The 22,705-nt window shown below is 42.7% G+C and overlaps 1 protein-coding gene across 1 annotated transcript in view; it reads left to right on the top strand.

Moving 5' to 3' along the window:
* sash1a (SAM and SH3 domain containing 1a) overlaps positions 1 to 22,705 on the top strand; it is a 515,589-nt gene that overhangs the window by 470,792 nt on the left and 22,092 nt on the right. Inside the window, exons 9-15 of the mRNA XM_063001943.1 lie at positions 6,800 to 6,932; positions 8,328 to 9,118; positions 11,233 to 11,307; positions 11,426 to 11,569; positions 14,688 to 14,820; positions 18,521 to 18,690; positions 20,185 to 20,394. Of these exons, the coding sequence (XP_062858013.1) occupies positions 6,800 to 6,932; positions 8,328 to 9,118; positions 11,233 to 11,307; positions 11,426 to 11,569; positions 14,688 to 14,820; positions 18,521 to 18,690; positions 20,185 to 20,394 (1,656 nt within the window). The remainder of the gene's footprint in view (positions 1 to 6,799; positions 6,933 to 8,327; positions 9,119 to 11,232; positions 11,308 to 11,425; positions 11,570 to 14,687; positions 14,821 to 18,520; positions 18,691 to 20,184; positions 20,395 to 22,705) is intronic.

Raw genomic sequence — 22,705 nt, 5'->3', positions numbered from 1 at the left:
TAAAGCAGCAGGCATGTGGGATCTGGTTTTATCTTCCTTTTGGTCCTAGCTCTTGCTGACCCTGACGGCAAAGGAGGGATTTTCAGTAACTTATCTGGACAGTGGAGAGGAACTTGTGAACTTGTGTTGAAGATATACAAAGAGTCTGTGTCTCAACATCTGGACATTTGCAGATTTTTGGCTGTACAAACAGCACTTTTAGATAGGATGTAAAAAACATGTGACTAATGTGGATATAATTTAAAAAAATGCCGCTCAGGTGGCGCAGCGGTTAAAACATACCCTGTTCACCAGAGCTGAGATCTCGAATGCATCGTATCGAGTCTCGGCTCTGCCTGCCGGCTGAGCGGCTGCATGAACAACGATTGGCCTGTTGTTCAGATAGGGGCGGGATTAAGCCGGATGGGGACTCTCTCTCAGACTAGTGCGATTATGACCTTTGCTGGCTGGTTGGTCTTCTTCTTTTGTTTACTATTTTCTTTACACATTATCCCCCCAATTAGTGTTCCTCTTATGGGGGCCATGATTGCATCCGAGGAGGGTATATTTGCCTGACACATGATCCCTGCAACCCCTTCATATTTGCCCATACTTTGGTGGATTCGCAAGTCTCATGCATGGAGAGACATGCCCCGATCTCCACATTCCTCCACTTCTGTGCATGCACATGGGCTACTAACCAGGGTCCTTACACAGCGTCAAAGACCCCACCCATCGTTTTTTATTGGTCCGGTCTTTTCCCACCAGGCAGACTAGGGGCCAATTTTGTCTGCTGCAGTCATTGCTAATTGTGCCTGCTAGGGGGCGCTCTGCCAACCGGTAGCAGAGCTGAGATTCAGACTCAGAGGTGCACTAGTGGAACATCCTAATGTGCCACCTGGATGCCCAAGCCAGGCATTCTTGTCCATCATCAGACTGAATAGGCACAAATCTCACTGACACGCTGCCATGAAAGTTTGTATCAACTCTGTTTGAACGGAATGTCCAACAAGCGCATGTTCAGGTGTCTATATACTTTTGACCACATAAGGTGCAACTCAAAAAGAATATAGTGTTTGTTACCCAATGACATCAGGCTGATTGGACCAATCAGGTTTTACTTCATATATTTTGTATCATATTGCCCAGCCCTGCCGAGGAGGCTTTCAGTCTGTCTTGTTTATTAGTGGAAATGTGTTGGTCCCCATATTCTAACGGTTAAAGTGATTATAAAGGAGCGTCTTGTAGCGGAAACCTTCTGATCTCAGGTCAGCCCTGCTCTGGCGTACACACAGTAGCTGCACTGTGTGTCACATCGACCCTACAGTCATTAGATCAGCTATCAGCGGTGCTGTGTCTGTGCTCCAGAACAGTTCAACCTTGCATGGTACAGAGGCGGCACTGTATCCATTCAGCTTTGAGCTGATCTCAGAACAGCCTACTTTCTGCACCACAACCACATTCCTGTACTGCCCCAAAAAGCATTAGGGAAGTCCGGGGGTCATATAGGACACGCTCTCAGAGTTTTCGATGCACAATCTCGTCTCCCCTGCTTGTATGACCAGACATGTTTGGAAATGTTGGACTGTGTTATGAACTGGAGTCTGCAGCACTAAAGCGTGGGTGTGAGGTAATTTAAGCAGGCAGTGATTGCAGTTTTGGACATGATGAAACTTCTGGTAAGATGGATGAACTAATTTGTTGTCTTTTGGTTTGAGTTATTCTTTCCTTCTTTCTCTCGGGACTCTCTGTCTCCTCTCTGTCTGAAGAATAGTTTTGGGAATTGTGGTGCTTGTTGCTAGTCATAGCATAAATATTGCTCACTCTGCTGGTGGAAATGTTTGAATGTAACCCAAATGGAGATATTGCTTATTGCAAAGTTTAATTTAGGGCAGGGGTGCCCATACTTAGTTTTTTTAAATGCACTTCAGTTGCTTATACTGTATTGATATTCAGCTTACAGGGCAAGCAACTGAAAAATCACACTCACCTTATTCTGATGATTTGCTCTGAATGGTGTCAGTCAGGTTTAAGTAGTCTGCACAGTAGATGCTCTTTCCAGTTCTCAAGCAGCCTTCCAAGTGTTCATCAGTAAGGGTGGACCAATATTTAGACTTAATTATTTTAAATGTGTGAAAAGACTTATTCACTACGACGGCGTGTTAGGGCCACTATAAAAAATATTCTTAAGTTTTAATTTCAAAGTTGAAATAGTATGAGAATTTATTATGTATGAGAAATAGTATGAGAATTTATTATGTATGAGAAATAGTATGAGAAAGTCGAAGTTATTTCAAGATTAAAGTTGAAATGATTATAAGAATAAAGTCGAAATATGGTCTAAGAGTCAGCAGCCGTCGTAGGCTTGTCAGTTCAGAGAAGCACGGGTCTCAGTACCTGGATCGGCACACAAGCGCTGAGGGCAGCTTATAATGAGTGTTATTGTGGTTATCCAATAACCTGCGATTATTTTTGGCTGGCTGTTTGTATTGTACACCTCCATCCACATGACATGTCGACTAAACCTGTCAATCCAATCATTTATTTAGTTTATCGTACAAGTCCATTAGGCTCGGATTAAGTACTGCTGACGAAGCAGACGCCGAGCGCACCGTTGGCGCAAGTTCCTCTAAATAAACCCAGTTTATTGCAAAGCCGTTTCTTTGTCCTTATACTAATAACAAACTGATGCTGATGTGCAGGTAATTAGGGATTTCTTTATTTGTGAAACCGATATGAAAGCATAACAAATCATGAACATCCCTCATTTTAACACAAGGAGGTTGCTATGGCCATAATATTTTGACTTTAAAGTCGAAATGATTATGAGATTAATCTTGAAATCGAAACGTATATGACTTTATTCCTGTAATTATTTCGACTTTATTCTCAAAATCAAAACACTAACAAATATTATTCTGTAAAGTGGCCCTAATACGCCGTCGTAGATTCACACAAGTAGGTTGATCCAAAAATGCTGTCAAATATGTGGCACATTTTCTTGTTTGGATATTTTTTAATATACTCTGTAACTAGCTATGCACGTCATCCGTGTGTGTGTGTGTATGCATAAATCATGTACACATTTCAGTTTTGCTTTTTACATTGTAAAACACTTCCAGCTTCCTTTTGTGTTCCTAAGCTAGGTAGATGGATGGATGGATGGATGGATGGATGGATAGAAAGATAGATAGCTTTAATAATCACATAATAAAAGTCAGTTATTACAGCAGCTCAAGATACATTAAAGCAAAAAGTATTAAAGTACTCAAGTATTAAAGTACACAACTGTTACTGTACAACACTATGTAATTAAAAGAATAAGAAATGTCATATGTTATGTTAAAACAAAAAACTATTAAAAAGTGTCATTGCAGTAAATATTATTAGATGAGATATGTAATATGTAATAAACTGTAAGGTGTTCTATGCAGTAAACATTAACAAGAGTGTAATGTAGGCTCCATATACTGAGTGCCAGATCATGCTCCATGAGCCTATCCTAGGAACCTCTGGATGGGTTTGTTGTAGACCAGTGGTTGTCAAAGCTTTCCTGAGTGAAAAATATTACAGCTAGATTTAAGGCAAAAATACCTTTTGCAGCATTGTGGTTAACTTTTCACCTATTCATCTTATCAAATAGTCTTTTCTTACCTGAGAGTCTTTCTGATGGACTCAAATATTCTAAATTCTTTATAGATTATTGTTAGAAAATCCGTTAAAGAGTTTCTCAGGTTCGATCTATGAAGATTTGGCAGCCCTCCGGTTCCCCTTTTTCCTGGCCAGGGGAAAAGCACTGAATCAAGACAACACAGGGTTGCTGAGACGAGAGTTTTTCCAAAGTTTATTAAGAAACAGAGATATATATGTATTACAGATACCCAAAGCATGATTTTATTGGCTAAAGTAAATACAGACAATTTTCTGATTGGAACATGAGATGTACATGAGAGCAATTTATTAGGAATATTAGAGACATAAGCCACATTCTGTCCTTGTGACCAGGGTGCGGGTGTTGGGGTTCTGGTGCAAAAAGTTTTAGCCGGTCATGAGGCACAAGACGGTTTGATAATGATAGAACATAATGTACAGAACAAGATACATCATTATTACTCACAATTATCCCCCTTTTACCTCACAATGTGTACCTGTGACAGATTTAATGCAAAGATATTACAGATTTAAGGCATCTACACTAAAAAAAAATACCTTTTGCACCGTTGTGGTTCGCTTTTTACCTATTCCTCCCGTCATAGTCTTTTCTTACACAAGAGTCTGAGAGTCTTTCTGATGCACTCATAATATTTAAAATTCTTTATATACGTATTATCCCCCCTTTACTTCACAATGTGTACCTATGACAGTATAGCACAAGTTTACAAACTGGAAAAAAAAACCCAGACCCATCAGTCAGCACTTGTCCAATTGTGAGTCTGAATTATTCATTGTGATCTGGCACTGCAACAGTGAAAGATTTTTGAAAACTGATCAACATTTGAGTTATAGGTCCTTTTTTTGCTCATTGTGTCAATTCCAAATCAGTCCTGAAATTACCATAGCTTACTGTATGTGTATACAGTGTATCACAAAAGTGAGTACACCCCTCACATTTCTGCAAATATTTCATTATATCTTTTCATGGGACAACACTATAGACATGAAACTTGGATATAACTTAGAGTAGTCAGTGTACAGCTTGTATAGCAGTGTAGATTTACTGTCTTCTGAAAATAACTCAACACACAGCCATTAATGTCTAAATAGCTGGCAACATAAGTGAGTACACCCCACAGTGAACATGTCCAAATTGTGCCCAAATGCGTCGTTGTCCCTCCCTGGTGTCATGTGTCAAGGTCCCAGGTGTAAATGGGGAGCAGGGCTGTTAAATTTGGTGTTTTGGGTACAATTCTCTCATACTGGCCACTGGATATTCAACATGGCACCTCATGGCAAAGAACTCTCTGAGGATGTGAGAAATAGAATTGTTGCTCTCCACAAAGATGGCCTGGGCTATAAGAAGATTGCTAACACCCTGAAACTGAGCTACAGCATGGTGGCCAAGGTCATACAGCGGTTTTCCAGGACAGGTTCCACTCGGAACAGGCTTCGCCAGGGTCGACCAAAGAAGTTGAGTCCACGTGTTCGGCGTCATATCCAGAGGTTGGCTTTAAAAAATAGACACATGAGTGCTGCTAGCATTGCTGCAGAGGTTGAAGACGTGGGAGGTCAGCCTGTCAGTGCTCAGACCATACGCCGCACACTGCATCAACTCGGTCTGCATGGTCGTCATCCCAGAAGGAAGCTGACGCACAAGAAAGCCCGCAAACAGTTTGCTGAAGACAAGCAGTCCAAGAACATGGATTACTGGAATGCCCTGTGGTCTGACGAGACCAAGATAAACTTGTTTGGCTCAGATGGTGTCCAGCATGTGTGGCGGCGCCCTGGTGAGAAGTACCAAGACAACTGTATCTTGCCTACAGTCAAGCATGGTGGTGGTAGCATCGTGGTCTTGGGCTGCATGAGTGTTGCTGGCACTGGGGAGCTGCAGTTCATTGAGGGAAACATGAATTCCAACATGTACTGTGACATTCTGAAACAGAGCATGATCCCCTCCCTTCGAAAACTGGGCCTCATGGCAGTTTTCCAACAGGATAACGACCCCAAACACAACCTCCAAGATGACAACTGCCTTGCTGAGGAAGCTGAAGGTAAAGGTGATGGACTAAACCCAATTGAGCACCTGTGGCGCATCCTCAAGTGGAAGGTGGAGGAGTTCAAGGTGTCTAACATCCACCAGCTCCGTGATGTCATCATGGAGGAGTGGAAGAGGATTCCAGTAGCAACCTGTGCAGCTCTGGTGAATTCCATGCCCAGGAGGGTTAAGGCAGTGCTGGATAATAATGGTGGGCACACAAAATATTGACACTTTGGGCACAATTTGGACATGTTCACTGTGGGGTGTACTCACTTATGTTGCCAGCCATTTAGACATTAATGGCTGTGTGTTGAGTTATTTTCAGAAGACAGTAAATCTACACTGCAATACAAGTTGTACACTGACTACTCTAAGTTATATCCAAGTTTCATGTCTATAGTGTTGTCCCATGAAAAGATATAATGAAATATTTGCAGAAATGTGAGGGGTGTACTCACTTTTGTGATACACTGTAAGTGTGTGATGAATTGTGTGTGCATTCATGTAGGTGGTACTTGAAGGCTTTGGTTTAATTAAGGGTGATAATTAGGGGTAATGCTTGATTTAATCTGGAAATCAGTGTTTAACACACAACCATAACACAAGCTTAATAACTAACAGTAACAGTTCATTTTGAATTAACATCCCATAATGCCATCCATACACTGTAACATTATTTGTGTGTCTGTACTATAAAGCCAAAAGTATGTTGGCCCAGCCTCCATTATTGAGTTCAGTTCCTTCAAGCTTTCCAAAATTACTTGCTTGTTCCAGCATGACTTACCCCATGCCCAAAACGAGGCTATAATGGCATGGGTTGATGAGTAACTCCAGTGGCCTGCACACATCTCTGGTCCTCAACCCCACTGGATACCTCACAATGGGTACAGATTCCCCCAGAAAATGCTCCTGAACTATCATAGACTCTTATTGTAGTGATACTCCTGAACAACTTCCACATTTTTGGAATGGGATGTCCAAAAATCTTATGGTCAGCTGTCCACATACTTTTGGCCATATAGTACATATATGCTACCTGTTTTATTAAGTGTTTTATTCATATAATATTTTTCTCATGTACAAATATGTGAACTCAAACTGTATTTTCACTTGTTCTCTCTGTAGTCTCGTGAACAGTCTGATGACGAGCAGGAGGACTCTGTGAAATTTAAGAGGCTTCACAAACTGGTCAACTCTACCCGGCGTGTCCGTAAGAAGCTTATTAAAGTAGACGATGCCAAAAGGCACGGCTCAGAAGGTATGACTGCAGGTTACTTGAGAATTAATAATACACAGAGCTGAAGTTTGGTTGAATGGGCATATCTGGGATCAGGTTTTCTCATAGTGGTTGGGTGACAGTGGGGGAATATAAGTATTGGTATATAAATATGGTTTGCATATATCTGCTTTGAATTTACACACATTTCATTGTCTTCCGCTGCTAAGAGATACTCGATTGCATATGAGGAGAGCACGTCGCTGTACACGCCTCTTTTGACACGTGCACAGCCCTCATCTTCTCGCCTCTGCATTCTGCACAGGCGTCTCTTCTGCCAATCAGGGTCCTTACACAGCGTATGAAGAACCACCCACCCACACATAGTCCGGTGGCCAATTAGTATCTGCTACAGGCACCGTCAATTATGCCCGCCACATGGCGCCCAGCCGACCGGTGGCAACACCGAGTTTCGAACCGAGGAGTTCAGAAACTCAGTGCTGAAGTGCCAGCGGAATATCCTGCTGCGCCACCTGGGCGCCACACACACATCTTTGGGTCTTTACTACACCCCCCCACCCCTGATCTGATCAAGGTGAGCCTGATCACTAGCCGCTCAGGTGGCGCAGTGGTAAAAAGACATGCTGCAACCAGAGCTGGATTCTGAGTACATCGTGGCTGAGTGGCTGTATGAGCAACGATTGGCCAGTTGCTCAGTTGGGGGGCGGGACAAAGAACCGGATGTGGGTCTCTCTCTGTCAGAATGCGAATACGACCTCTGCCTGCTGATTAGAGGCGCCTGCACAGAGATGAGGAAGAGTGCCCTTAGGGTGTGTCTCTCCGCATGCAATGCTAGGTGGCGCCACACTCATCAATGTGTGGGTGGCAAAAATGCATCCGGCTGCTGCCCATGTTTCGAAGGGGATATGGGTTAGCTTCGATCTCCTCGGTCAGGACACGGTTCGGCATAGACAGAGAGAAAGCACGATGCAAATTGAACAATTGGATGCGCTAAAGGAGGAATAGGGAAAAAAAAAAGGTGAGCCTGATCACTGCACGGCCTCCTAACGTGTCCAATCTGCAACCACTTCTTATAACCTGTTCCCACACAGAGCCGCAGTGTCTGGAGGATTTGCACCCCTTTGGTGAAAAAAAAAAGATTTGTCCGGTCAGGCAATGGTGTTGGACAAGAAGACCTAGCTTTTCAATATACCAATTCGTCCCTACTGTGTTCAGAAGGGTTGAGTTCAAATCAAACTTGTCAAACCACTTGTTTTTATAAACCTGTGTTCAGGAGCATAGTCAAGCTGGAAAGGGAAAGGGACTTCCTCAAACTGTTGCCAAAAACTTATGAACATAGGACTCAGTGTACAGATGATAGCTTTGGTGGACAGTGTAAATATTGATAGTGTAACTCACGTCCTCTTATGTTTGTAGACTCTCTAAGTCTGGATGTGTCCCCTTCATGTGAGGACACCAGCGCCCTATACGCAGACGTCCATAAGAAGGCAGCTCGCTGCACAGTAGACTCGTCCCTGTCCTCTCTGACCCAGGATCAGCTCTCTCTGGATGGAGACAGAGACAGTCTAAGTACGTCTCCATCCTCCAGCAGCCTGGAGGCCTGGAACTCTGCACACAGGCTTGTGAAGCCCTCAGTGCACCCACACGGCCTGATCAAGCCTTTGGCCAGTACTGGCACTGAGGATGAAGCCGAGACCAGGAAAACATCTCTCTCGCACGGGGTAAGTTTAAACACTGTGTACACACACTACAGCCTTATGAGGCCCTGTCCTCAACCTCATCGAATACTGGTGCCAATGGATTGTGCCAAGCGCCCTCCAGTATCCACCTGGCAGCGAAACAAGCCCGATCCCAACTACGCCTACTCCACCAAGCACTTGGTGTACCAACGCAACTTTCAGAAACCCAAATCTCCTCCGGTGACGTTGCCTACCTCACCCAGAGTGCGTGAGCTGGGCAGGGAGAAAGGGAAGGCTAGTGTTGGCACAGTAGGCACGTGGCTCTGCCCTCCAAGGCGGTTGCGGGGCAGGACAGCCGTCAGCGAGCTGAACATAACCTACGTGGTGGAGCGCGGCCTCTACAACCACTTAGGCCGCAAAGCAGAAAGACTTCGCCTTTTAGAAGATGACAGGGACTCCGATAGGAAGTGGTCGTCCAGCGTGGATCGATGCACCAGGCGTGTCCTTCTGCGCATTCAACAGAAGTCTGTAAGTGAGGGCCGGCAGTACTCTCTTTGGACCTGTGGAGAGAGGCACTAATAGACTACTAGATGAACTGCAAAAAAAAGGGCTAGCTAAGTGACACTGACATGGTGGTGGTGTGTTATTGTGTGTTGTGCTGGTATGAGTGGATCAGACACAGCAGCGCTGCTGGAGTTTTTGAATACCGTGTCCACTCACTGTCTACTCTATTAGACACTCCTACCTAGTTGGTTCACCTTGTAGATGTAAAGTCAGAGACGATTGCTCATCATGCTGCTGTTTGAGTTGGTCATCTTTTAGACCTTCATATAGACCTGGTGGACTATTCTCAGTCCAGCAGTGACAGTGAGGTGTTTAAAAACTCCAGCAGTGCTGCTGTGTCTGATCCACTCATACCAGCACAACACACACTAACACACCACCACCATGTCAGTGTCACTGCAGTGCTGAGAATGATCCACCACCCAAATAATACCTACTCTGTAGTGGTCCTGTGGGGGTCCTGACCATTGAAGAACAGCATTAAAGGGGGCTAACAAAGCATGCAGAAAAATAGATGGACTACAGTCAGTAATTGTAGAACTACAAAGTGCTCCTATATGGTAAGAGGAGCTAATAAATAGGACAGTGAGTGTAGAAACAAGGAGGTGGTTTTAATGTTATGTAGTAGTGATCTGCGTAATATCAATAATTAATCACATGCAAAATTCGACTAACAAACTACAGTGCACATCTGTTAGCACATTTTGAGGATACATTAGCTTTTAAAATAATAGGTGCAGTAAAGCCCTGTCCCCTGCAGTTCATCCTGTAGCCTTGCAGTGTTTGGATCCTCCGGCCGTACCTGTATCATCGTGAGCATGAACAGATGTTCTCCACGCCGTCGTCACATCTCTTAGTTTGGCATCAGCAGTGCTCTTTTGGTGGATTTGGTATTTGTGCTGTATTTTTGAATTTTACATCATACTTTGTTTTTTCAGTATGCATGGCTAGACAACTTTTCATCAGTGAGATGTGGATGGATATGTCAAATTATTTTGAATTTTCTTGTTTTCGTATCATCTTTTAAAAGCTTTTTATAAAGTTACAACCATTCAACCATCTGCCAGAATGGTACCATATTAAAAATATATATGTTTTTACTTTTCTTTGTATATTTTAATATCTTAGGTAATTGATAAAATAGATTGCACTGTAAGGTACATGTTTTATCTTTAAAGATCTTTATAGAAATTGGGCATGTGTTTGTATTGTCATATCATTCTATCAGAAAATCACTCATTGCTGTGGTAATTGTCATTGTAAAATTGAGCATGAATTATTGTGACCTGCTGTTTGGTGAATCAGTGAGTATGTTTACATGCGAAATGTTTTTAATAATATGATCGTACTTACATGCACTTCAGTGGTTGGCAAGTTGGCATCATTTAAACTGGAGTTGCTTCTTAAAAAGGAAATGATTTATTAAACATAGCATAACATTCTGACCACTGACAGGTAAAGTGTATGACACTGATTATCTCTTCATCACTGCACCTGTTAGTGGGTGGGATATATTAGGCAGCAAGTGAACATTCTATCCTCAAAGTTGATGTGTTAGAAGCAGGAAAAATGGACAAGCATAAGGATTTGAGCGAGTTTGACAAGGGCCAAATTGTGATGGCTAGACGACTGGGTCAGAGCATCTCCAAAACTGCAGCTCTTGTGGGGTGTTCCCGGTCTGCAGTGGTCAGAATCTTATCAAAAGTGATCCAAGGAAGGAACAGTGGTAAACCGGTGACAGGGTCATGGGCGGCCAAGGCTCGTTGATGCACGTGGGGAGCGAAGGCTGACCCGTGTGGTCCGATCCAACAGACGAGCTTTGCTGAAAGATTGCTGAAGAAGTTAATTCTGGTTCTGATAGAAAGGTGTCAGATACACAGTGCATCACATTTGATGGGATTTGATAATAGCTGAGAATCCTCAGATTTCAGATTTGCATGACCATTAAATTACTCAGGTAACTTGTACATTTAGAATATGATCAGATTATTGGCGTGCATGTAAACATATTCGGTATTATTTGATTTCTCAAAAAGTGTACTGGGTTGATTCTAATTCCATGTGTTTAATTCCTACAGAGGACGTGTAGCTTTGGGGGTTTTGACCTGTCTAACAGATCCCTTCATGTGGTCAGTACAGCCTCTGATCCTAATGTAAGAACACAAACATTTTAACAATATCACTGTTTCACAATAATTCCAATAAACCAGGAGAGACGAGGGTGTTTAGATTTCTAGATGTTTGTTAATCTGTTTGTCTCTGTTGTTGTAGAACAAGGAGCAGGAGGCTCTGTACAGGGACGTAATAAAATCACCCAGCACCTCTCGCATCTCTCTGGGAAGAAAAGTGAAATCTGTAAAAGAGACGATGAGGAAACGCATATCCAAGAAATACAGTGGGTCGTTCTCTGAACAGGTACGTGCATAGTACTGTGGTGATGTTCTACCCCAATGAGCTCTAATATATTGCAAGGAAAGAACTCCTACCGTTTAGTTTCAAGTTTGTAGTTTCTTTCTCTTAAGTCTATGTGCATGTGTTCTTAAGTCTATTAAGTATAAAAATAATAACTGAACAATTTCCTAACATGACACTATATGCTATATGATTTTTACACTGTACAGTAGACCCTTGAGTTACGAACGGTTTACCATACGAACATTTTGGGTTACGAACGATCTTTTTCAACTTAACGTACAAACACATTTAGGACCACGAACCGAAATTTGTGAAACACGTGAAGTCACGAACAAGTTGACTCTGAGCGTCTCTCTCTCTCTCTCTCTCTCTCTCTCTCTCTCTCTCTCTCTCTCTCTCTCTCTCTCTCTCTCTATATATATATATATATATATATATATATATATATATATATACAGTGCTGGCCAAAAGTATTGGCACCCCTGCAATTCTGTCAGATAATACTCAATTTCTTCCAGAAAATGATTGCAATCACAAATGCTTTGGTATTAATATCTTCATTTATTTTGCTTGCAATGAAAAAACACAAAAGAGAATGAAAAAAAAGTCAAATCAATTATCATTTTACACAAAACTCCAAAAATGGGCCGGACAAAAGTATTGGCACCCTCAGCCTAATACTTGGTAGCACAACCTTTAGACAAAATAACTGCGAACAACCGCTTCCGGTAACCATCAATGAGTGTCTTACAATGCCCTGCTGGAATTCTTCTTTGGCAAACTGCTCCAGGTCCCTGAGATTTGAAGGGTGCCTTCTCCAAACTGCCATTTTGAGATCTCTCCACAGGTGTTCTATGGGATTCAGGTCTGGACTCATTGCTGGCCACTTTAGAAGTCTCCAGTGCTTTCTCTCAAACCATTTTCTAGTGCTTTTTGAAGTGTGTTTTGGGTCATTGTCCTGCTGGAAGACCCATGACCTCTGAGGGAGACCCAGCTTTCTCACACTGGGCCCTACATTATGCTGCAAAATTTGTTGGTAGTCTTCAGACTTCATAATGCCATGCACACGGTCAAGCAGTCCAGTGCCAGAGGCAGCAAAGCAACCCCAAAACATCAGGGAACCTCCGCCATGTTTGACTGTAGGGACCGTGTTCTTTTCTTTGAAGGCCTTGTTTTTTTTCCTGTAAACTCTATGTTGATGCCTTTTCCCAAAAAGCTCTACTTTTGTCTCATCTGACCAGAGAACATTCTTCCAAAACGTTTTTGGCTTTCTCAGGTAAGTTTTGGCAAACTCCAGCCTGGCTTTTTTATGTCTCTGGGTCAGAAGTGGGGTCTTCCTGGGTATCCTACCATAGAGTCCCTTTTCATTCAGACGCCGACGGATAGTACGGGTTGACACTGTTGTACCCTCGGACTGCAGGGCAGCTTGAACTTGTTTGGATGTTAGTCGAGGTTCTTTATCCACCATCCGCACAATCTTTCGTTGAAATCTCTCGTCAATTTTTCTTTTCCGTCCACATCTAGGGAGGTTAGCCACAGTGCCATGGGCTTTAAACTTCTTGATGACACTGCGCACGGTAGACACAGGAACATTCAGGTCTTTGGAGATGGACTTGTAGCCTTGAGATTGCCCATGCTTCCTCACAATTTTGCTTCTCAAGTCCTCAGACAGTTCTTTGGTCTTCTTTCTTTTCTCCATGCTCAATGTGGTACACACAAGGACACAGGACAGAGGTTGAGTCAACTTTAATCCATTTTAACTGGCTGCAAGTGTGATTTAGTTATTGCCACCACCTGTTATGTGCCACAGGTAAGTAACAGGTGCTGTTAATTACACAAATTAGAGAAGCATCACATGATTTTTCAAAGGGTGCCAATACTTTTGTCCACCCCCTTTTTTATGTTTGGTGTGGAATTATATCCAATTTGGCTTTTTGACAATTATTTTTGTGGTTTTCCATTGAAGACAAATTAAATGAACATTTTAATATCAAAGCATTTGTAATTGCAATCATTTTCTGGAAGAAATTGAGTATTATCTGACAGAATTGCAGGGTGCCAATACTTTTGGCCAGCACTGTGTGTATATATATATATATATATATATATATACTGTATATATACAGTATATATATACACAGTGAGCGAACATTCGGACAGCGGATGGTGTTTTTCCGGTGTTTTCTTTATATTTGGTAAAATTCTATATTAAAATGTCCCCAGAGAAGGTGCAGAAAAAGCGCAGAGAGGAAGGAAGTTATTCCTTCATGAAATTACACCTACGAAATACAACGCTATTAAATTAAAGAAGAAAATAATAGAGAAATATGAGAGTTGTTGTTTCTGGTAGATACAATGCTTATGGTGTATGGTACAGCACACGTACTGTACTGAAATGTGATGTGTGCTTATGTACAGTACAGTACTACTGTGTATTGTTGTCTATTACCGGAATGTCTATTCTATAATTTAAGATTTAAGGGCAAATATTGTTGTATTTATAACAAAAAAGACCATTTAAGACATTAGAAAGGTTAGATAAGGGGGTGGTTTGGGAGGTCTGGCATGGATTAATTCTATTTACATGATTTCTTATGGGAAAAATAGGTTTAATTAACGAACATTTTGAGTTAAGAACAGCCCTTCGGAACCAATTAAATTCGTAAGTCAAGGGTCCACTGTAGATCCTTTATTATTTTATTCAGTAGTCCTTCGCTTCCTGTACCCTCTACTGGTGGTAAAAATTTTAACGTCAATATAGATTTCAGAGCTGATAGATTCCTGTCAATGACATAATAGGTCTCCACAGTCGTGTAATGCTAGTCATTTTTAGTGTCTTGTGTGTATAGCAACGATTTTTTAGCAAACAAATAAGTTAATAAGCTGCAGGTAATATATTGGCAGTGGCTGGTTTTACCCAATTATAAGGACGCATGTACTAATTCCATGTCTCAGTATGTCTGACTGATGGTTCCAGTTGATAAAAAAAGCTCATACATTATAATAAATCATTCATAGCTACACATATATAGACACTTCTCTCTAATTCAAGAGCTTAATCTGATCACCTTGTTGTTATTTGAAGTATTTGAAGTGATGTATTTGTTTATGTGTACAGTCGAGTGTAGACGGAATTCCCAGCTCTCCTCAGTCTCCACAGCCTGACACGAATTCTCTGGAAAAACCAAAACTGAAGGCGGGAGGGTCTGTCGAGAGTCTACGTAGCTCCCTCAGCGGACAGAGCTCCATGAGTAAGTTTTATAAGGTTCTTTTATAATGTTATTGTGTAATATCTGAAATAATATTAGGTTGTAAAATACACTTGTTCACTACCATTGAAATCTAGGGTTCGAATCTCTGTGGTATTAGCCAGTCAGGCATTTGCACGGACTTGTTTGGCTGTGTCTTGGTGGCCGATCAGCCTAGCCATTTAGAGGTGCGTTCATTGTTGCACTCTCAGGTCCAGCCCCAAGTCCAAGTAAAAATAAGAAGGGATGAGTCAGATAGAGCATCCAGCATAAATACTGTGCCAAGTGCCCAGGTGGCACAGTGAGATATTCCACTAGCACACCAGCGCTGAGATTCTGAACACCCCGGTTCGAATCTCGGCTCTGCTACTGGTCAGCTGGGCAAAACTAGGCAAAATTGGCCATCGATTTTGCTGGGTGGGGTCTTCATACGCTGTGCAAGGACCCAGGATGTGTGAATCCACCAAGGCATGGGCAAAAAAAGAAGTGGCTGAGGGACTGCGCACATGTCAGAAGGGGTGTAGAGCAGGCAAATATACCCTCCTTGAACAGAATTGGTGTCCCCAGCAGCTGAAGACTAATTGGCTACGCTAAAATTGTGAGAAAAGGGAGAAATGCTTAAAAAAATTTAAAAACTGTGCCAGATTAGGTATGCAGAATGCGTACTCCTAAATATGAGAGCAACTATAAGAAGAAAAATAATTCTGACAGTAGATCTAATATTTGGTTAAGCTTTAATAAGCTTATGGCTAAACTCTGATTTGATATTTCACTATCAATACTTCACCTGGTAAAATTGGTTTAACTAAATCTGTTGTTTCACATATCTTAATAGGGTTAAGGTCAGGACTTACATTGTACTAAAACTATTTACCATGTATACTGGATGAATAGTCTGTGCTAGCCTACTGCAGCCAGCAGATCTCAGTGTGGTAAAGCACATCTTTGTAAGCAGCATTTAGCTCAGACAATAATTCCTGAAACTGCCTGTGGTTAAAATTATTAGCTTTAATGAAATTAACACAGGACACGACTTTCATAATGGAATCCCACTTAACTGCTTTGCAACACAGTGCTTTTACCTGTATGGTGATTGCAAGAGAGTGGCCGTGGTCACTCATTTCTCTATTGATGAGCGCAATCACTCCTTTCGCAGAACCCACCATGCTTGGAGCGCCATTGGCTGTTATCAGATGCTTTGTAGTGCAGCAAGCTCCTCTATGACTACGTAGTAGTCAACCGCCATATAATCTACGACCTTTTTGAAACTAAGAGCTACTTCAAGGGTACTGAGCAATACGAAGGGCTACCTGTTTGATACAAACGCCCTTAATAATGTAAAGTTGCACAGTTCTCCTTTAATGATAATAATAATAATAATAAATAATGCATTTTTTTTTCACTTTTTTAGAAATCATTAACTGTCACATGTTAAAATCATGTCCCGTTTGTCCCAATGATCACTTACGTAAGATTTTTTTAAAAAGCTGCGATGTACTGCTGCTTTCCATGGACTCGTCGCACTGGATGCTAAACTACCTGCACTTAACCAGATCCTGGTCCAGCTGCTCCGTCATGTTCCCGGACATAGCCGACACTCTCCATGACGACTACCGCTATTTTTAGGATATGCTCTGCGGGAGACTCACGTGGTCCTTGCGGGCGACTAGGTCCCCCCGGACACCGTGTTGGTGACCCCTGATCTACGGACACTCAGCGTAGCCAATTTTTGTTTTCACTGTTATGTGTTCTGCCGGACAACATGCATTGCGGCTGTAGTTACAGGAGCAGGTCAAATAAAAGCATGACCCGCGGGCCTTAGTTTGATGACCCCTGCCCAAATGCATGATTCAAGGATTTAAATTTTTCTTTTTTATTATTCCATCTAGTTTGTATGGTAAAACATCAGTTTTACGGGCAGCAAAACGTGTCCAGTGCATACTACAACCACCTCTATGCTTGGTAGTAGGTACAGTGTTATTGGGTTCAAATGCCTCGCTTTTCTTCATCAGAATATTTCTGATCATTCTGGTTATATCTGACATTAATCCTCCAGAGAGCTTTTTCTTTTTTTTCTATGTGATCAGCAACAAACTTTATTTAAGCTTTAAACTCCATGAACTCCATAAATACCCAGTCACTAGTGCAGGCTTCTTGAACAGACAGCAGAGGTCACAGTTGCACAATGGCACTGAAACCTCCTCTCCCCTCAGGCACAGAGATCTGTGCATGTTTGGGCATGACAGACATTTTTAAATATTGTAAACTATCTTTCACAGATTTGCTTAGCATAATGTGACACTATCTCATATTAACGGGTTAAGGACCTTAACCTTCAGATGCTCAGATGCTTGTTGCTTTGGATCAGAGTGTCTGATAAATGCCATAAGTGTCTATGTAAATAGTTATGGGGAGCGGCACAGTGACTCGGTGGGTAGCACTATTGCCTCACAGCAAGAAGGTCCTGGGTTCGATTCCCAGATGGAGCAGTCCGGTTTCCTCCAGGAGCTGCGGTTTCCTCCCACAGTCCAAAGACATGCAAGTGAGGTGAATTGGAGATACAAAATTGTCCAGGACTGTGTGTGACATTAAACTTGTGAACTGATGAATCTTAACAACAAGTAATAAGTAACCAGTAGTTATCTGTTCAGTCATGAATGTAACCAAAGTGTGTAAAACATGAAGTTAAAATCCCTGTAAATAAACACACTGACCAGACATAACATTATGAGCACTGACAGGTGAAGTGAATAACACTGATTATCTCTTAATCACGGCACCTGTTATTGGGTAGGATATATTAAGCAGCAAGTGAACATTTTATCCTCAAAGTTGATGTGTTAGAGGCAGGAAAAATGGACAAGCGTAAGGATTTCAGCGAGTTTGACATGGGCCAAATTGTGATGGCTAGATGACTGGGTCAGAGCATCTCCAAAACTGCAGCTCTTGTGTGGTGTTCCCAGTCTGCAGTGGTCAGTATCTATCAAAAGTGATCCAAGGAAGGAACAGTGGTAAACCGGCGACAGGGTCATGGGCGGCCAAGGCTCATTGATGCGCGTGTTGAGAGAAGGCTGGCCTGTGTGGTCCGATCCACCAGACGAGCTGCTGTAGCTCAAATTGCTGAAGAAGTTAATGCTGGTTCTGATAGAAAGGTGTCAGAATACACAGTGCATCTCAGTTTGTTGCGTATGGGGCTGCGTAGCCGCAGACCAGTCAGGAGAATGGTGTGAGGAGCACAACAATGAGTTTGAGGTGTTGACTTGGCCTCCAAATTCCCCAGATCTCAATCCAGTCGAGCATCTGTGGGATGTGATGGAGAAACAAGTCTGATCCATGGAGACCCCACCTCACAACTTACAGGAGTTAAAGGATCTGCTGCTAACATCTTGGTGCCAGATACCACAGCACACCTTCAGGGGTCTAGTGGAATCCATGCCTCAATGGGTCAGGGCTGTTTTGGCAGCAAAAGGGGGACCAACACAATATTAGGAAAGTGGTCATAATGTTATGCCTGATTGGTGTAAATAGATATGACATTGTTGCATGAATAAAATTATGTTCCAGAACATTCTAGGGTAAAATCTCATCGTCCCAGAAACCAAATTTGGATGACCCCATCATGAAGTCAGAATAAATTGAGTAAACGAGAAGGTGTGAACAAAAAGACTATGACCATAATTTTTTCTGTCATTCGTTTCTGCAGGTGGCCAGACAGTAAGCACTACAGACTCGTCGGCCAGTAACCGCGAGAGCGTGAAGTCCGAGGATGGAGATGATGAAGAGCCTCCGTACAGAGGACCTTTCTGTGGCAGAGCCCGGGTGCACACAGACTTCACTCCCAGCCCGTATGATACAGACTCCCTCAAACTCAAGGTAGAACAGCCAGCATCCCTCGTTATATTAACATTTTACATTTCAAGCATTTAGCAGACGCTTTTATCCAAAGTGACTTACAGTACTGTGACGGTATATTGTCTAAACAATTGAGGGTTAAGGGCCTTGCTCAAGGGCCCAACAGTGAGGCTTGAACCAGCAACCTTTCAATTACTAGTCCAGTACCTTAACCACTAGGTTACAACTGCCCACACTATCTATCAATGTCTTCATTTACATCCAAAGTAGGCGCGCCAGGAGTGGTACGTACTTACAGTCAGCATTCGAATCTGTTCTAGTCATGTTGGATTAAGTGAAGGCCTTGTCAAACTTAGGGTGCATTCACATGAGAAGCATTTTGCGCTTTTCTCATCGCGAGCTTTGGCGTAAACTGACGCTTTCAAAGTGCGAATATAAGACGCATCTGCATTTGTGTGGAATAATTATCAGATTCACTCTGAAAGCGTCCACATGTATCTGTGTTTAACTGTATTTTCCCTAATGTTTCACTTTTAAACTTGTGTTACAGCTCGGGGTGCTGAGAAATTGTGAGAATCAGCTGTTCCGAGAGTCTAAAACGCTTATCGTTAAAAATAAAGCTTAATGAGACTTAATGTATTAGTGTTTCTATATGACATAGAAACACTAAACCTGTTAATTATTACTGCTCATAAGTTCTCTTCACTAATGAAATTCCTTGCTCGTTGCTTTAATACAATAAACCACATTAGCATTAAGCATTGTTTGTAGTGCCTGAGTCACTTACCACATCATATCAAACAGTTTGTCTCATTGGAGGCGCTTTGTTAAAGTCAGCGACAAACTGGATCAGTGTTCAATCATGTAAAATTTGCCACTTTTCATGTGAATGCCCCCCATAGCAAGTCATTTCACCTCATTTGCAGGGTGATGTTGTAATGCTGAATCAGGGACAAGTCTTCCCCAAACTCTTTCCACAAAGTTGAAAAGTGAAAGTGAATCTTACATGCTGCATCTTTATGGACCTGGTCCAAAACATGAAAATGGTCCCAGGCTATCATCCTCCATCAAGCTTTACAGTTTCACTTGGCATATTGCTGTAAAACACGCTGGACAGGCTGCCAAATCATCACAGGGTTGATCTGTATGCAGATGCCTGACTGGATGATTCCAACCCTGGATTCCAGTGTGGGTGGGCTAGCATAATTTAATGCGGCCCCACCTGACCTTCACATTAAACGTATCAAATCATGTTCTGGACCAAAAAATGGCTGTTCTTAAACTGTTCCCTTCATGATAGAAGTGTTGCATTTATTTTAGACACCTGTTAAAAATGGATGAGGTTGAAACACCTAAACCGAATCATTAGAAGGGATTTTCAATAACTTTTTACCACAGAATGTTGTTAGTAGTGGTGTTCTTCTAGCAGATACTTTTGGCTACATAGTTTATACCAACTGGATTGTAACTACTTACTTATGTGGTCTATTTCTCTTTTTTCTCCACTGTGTTTAGAGAGGGGATGTGATAGACATCATCAGTAAGCCACCCATGGGCACGTGGATGGGGCTGCTCAACAACAAAGTGGGAACTTTTAAGTTCATCTATGTGGACGTTCTGGCTGAGGAGGAGGAGAAACCCAAACGCACCATCAGGAGAAGGAAGAAGGGTCGGACACCCAAGCCCAGCTCTGTTGAAGAGCTGCTGGAGAGGATTAACCTGAAGGTGAGAGAGAAAAGGGGTCACACCTAGTCTCAAAAATACCTAGTGAGTATTTGGGTTTGCGCTTGCTGCCTACTGCCTACCTAGGCAGCTGCCTAAGTAGAGAGAATTGAACTTATAAGGCAGGGTATTTAGACGCACTAGTTAGACAGCGATTACGGTGATTAGGTCACCACACAGTTAGCCTCAAGCCAATCAAACCAACAGGCTGAGGCGGCACAACCCACTAGCATGCCAGCTAACATCTCCCTCTGTTATTCAGTTGCTCCCTTGTTATTCAGTCAGATTATAGCTTCGAAATAGTAGGCAGCATTTTAAGGTGACTAACAATTTGGACAGCGTTTTTCTCTGGAGCTGGCGTAGGATGATGTAAACGCAGTCTATGAAGAGAGATCACTAGGTTTTCGGACAAACCCATAGGGTACAGTGAGGTCTTTGGGTGGTGGCTTTGATGTTTAGATCAAATAAACTCTGTTTTTTATCTTAAGTAACTGCTTTAACCTAATCAGGATAAGGGCAGGCTTACATCTCAGCCAGAGCTGCCTGTCGATGACAGGGCGTCAAACACTCACTCACACCCTGTTACAACTTACATTTTGGCAATTTATTGGGAGAAGGGAGGAAACTGAAGTACCTGAATGAAAACAATTTGAAAACAAGGTGTGTGGCAATAACAAGAGTAAAACCTTACCTTCCGGATACTCTTCTGACTAAATGGGCAGAAATTCCTACAGTCAAATCTTGTGGAAAGCATTTTATGATGCCCCCTCTGACACGTGTGCATGAGGCGAGTTAATATGCGGATCAGCTTTGTGTACAGAGAGACACACCCTGATTAACACGTTATTCCTCGTCTCTATGCAGGCGCCATCAATCAGCCAGCAGAGGTCGTAATTGCATTAGTTATGAGGTCCCCTCCGACACCACCTCCCCTTAAACAAAAGCCAGTCGTTCAAAATCCCTGCAGTGCTGTCAGCCACTTGGGCGTCTACATACAGACCTGTTTGGCTATCCTGTTGCTGTCTTGTTTGGCATGAGTTACTGCATTGGTTGAGAAGAGCTATGAGTGACACATGCCCCCTCTGACACGTGTGCAGTAGCTGACTGCACCTTTTCACCTGCATGAGTTGAGTTAATATGCGGGTCAGCTTTGTGTACAGAGAGACAGACCCTGATCACATAATCCCTCGTCTTTGTGCAGGCGCCATCAATCAGCCAGCAGAGGTCATAATTGCATCAGTTATGAGGTCCCCTCCGATACCACCTCCCCTTGAAAAAAAGGCAATTGTTGTTCATGTAGGGGCCCAGCCTGCTGGATTACAGAGCTGAGTTTCAAACCGAGTTCAAGTTCTAAATGTCAGCTCTGGTGTGCTAGCGTGTTTTACCGCTGCGCCACCTGAGCACCGTGTCCACATACTTTTGACCAGAGAGAAAACCCATATTTGTTTACTGCTCCCTGGTCCAATGATTGTGTGCTTTACATCACTTTAATCAGTGCTTGGAATTGTATTTTGGGCACTCCAATAACCCAGTGGTAAATTGCGCTAGCCCACTACAGGGTTTGAATTCCCTGCAGTGCTATCAGCCGGTTGGGCGTCTACATACAAACATGTTTGGCTTTCCTGTTGCTGACTTGTTTGACACACGCCCCTTCTGACACGTGCAGTAGCCAACTGCATCTTTTCACCTGCATGAGGCAATTTTATATGTAGATCAGCTTTGTGTACAGAGACACGCACCCTGACACCACCACAGTGTCCACATACTTTTTAAAAAAATATATTTTCTTTATGCATTTTTCTCCCTTTTTAGCGCGTCCAGTTGCCCCATTGCATCATGCTTCCTCTCCACCGATGCCGATCCCTGCTCTGATTGAGGAGAACGAAGCTAACCCACACCCCCTCCGACACGTGGGCAGCATGCCGTATACATCTTATCACCTACACTTTGACGAGTGCAGTGCAGCTTAGCTGCGTGTACGGAGGGACACACCCTACACACCCTGAGAGCACTCTTTTCTCATCTCTGTGCAGGCACCATCAATCAGTCAGCAGAGGTCGTAATTGCATTAGTCATGAGAGAGAGACCCTATCCGGCTTAGTCCCGCCCATATGAACAACAGGCCAATCGTTGTGCATGTGGCCGCTCAGCCTCAGCCGGCAAGGCAGAGCTGAGATTCGATACGATGTATTCGAGATCCCAGCTCTGGTTCCAGCCTGTATTTTTACCACTGCACCACCTGAGCACTGTGTCCACATACTTTTGACCAGAGAGAAAACCCATATTTGTTTACTGTTCACTAGTCCAGTGATGG

The sequence above is a fragment of the Trichomycterus rosablanca genome, chromosome 9 (assembly GCF_030014385.1).
Source record: "Trichomycterus rosablanca isolate fTriRos1 chromosome 9, fTriRos1.hap1, whole genome shotgun sequence".
Classification (NCBI taxonomy): Eukaryota; Metazoa; Chordata; class Actinopteri; order Siluriformes; family Trichomycteridae; genus Trichomycterus; species Trichomycterus rosablanca.
This window is presented reverse-complemented; position numbering and strand designations above follow the sequence as displayed.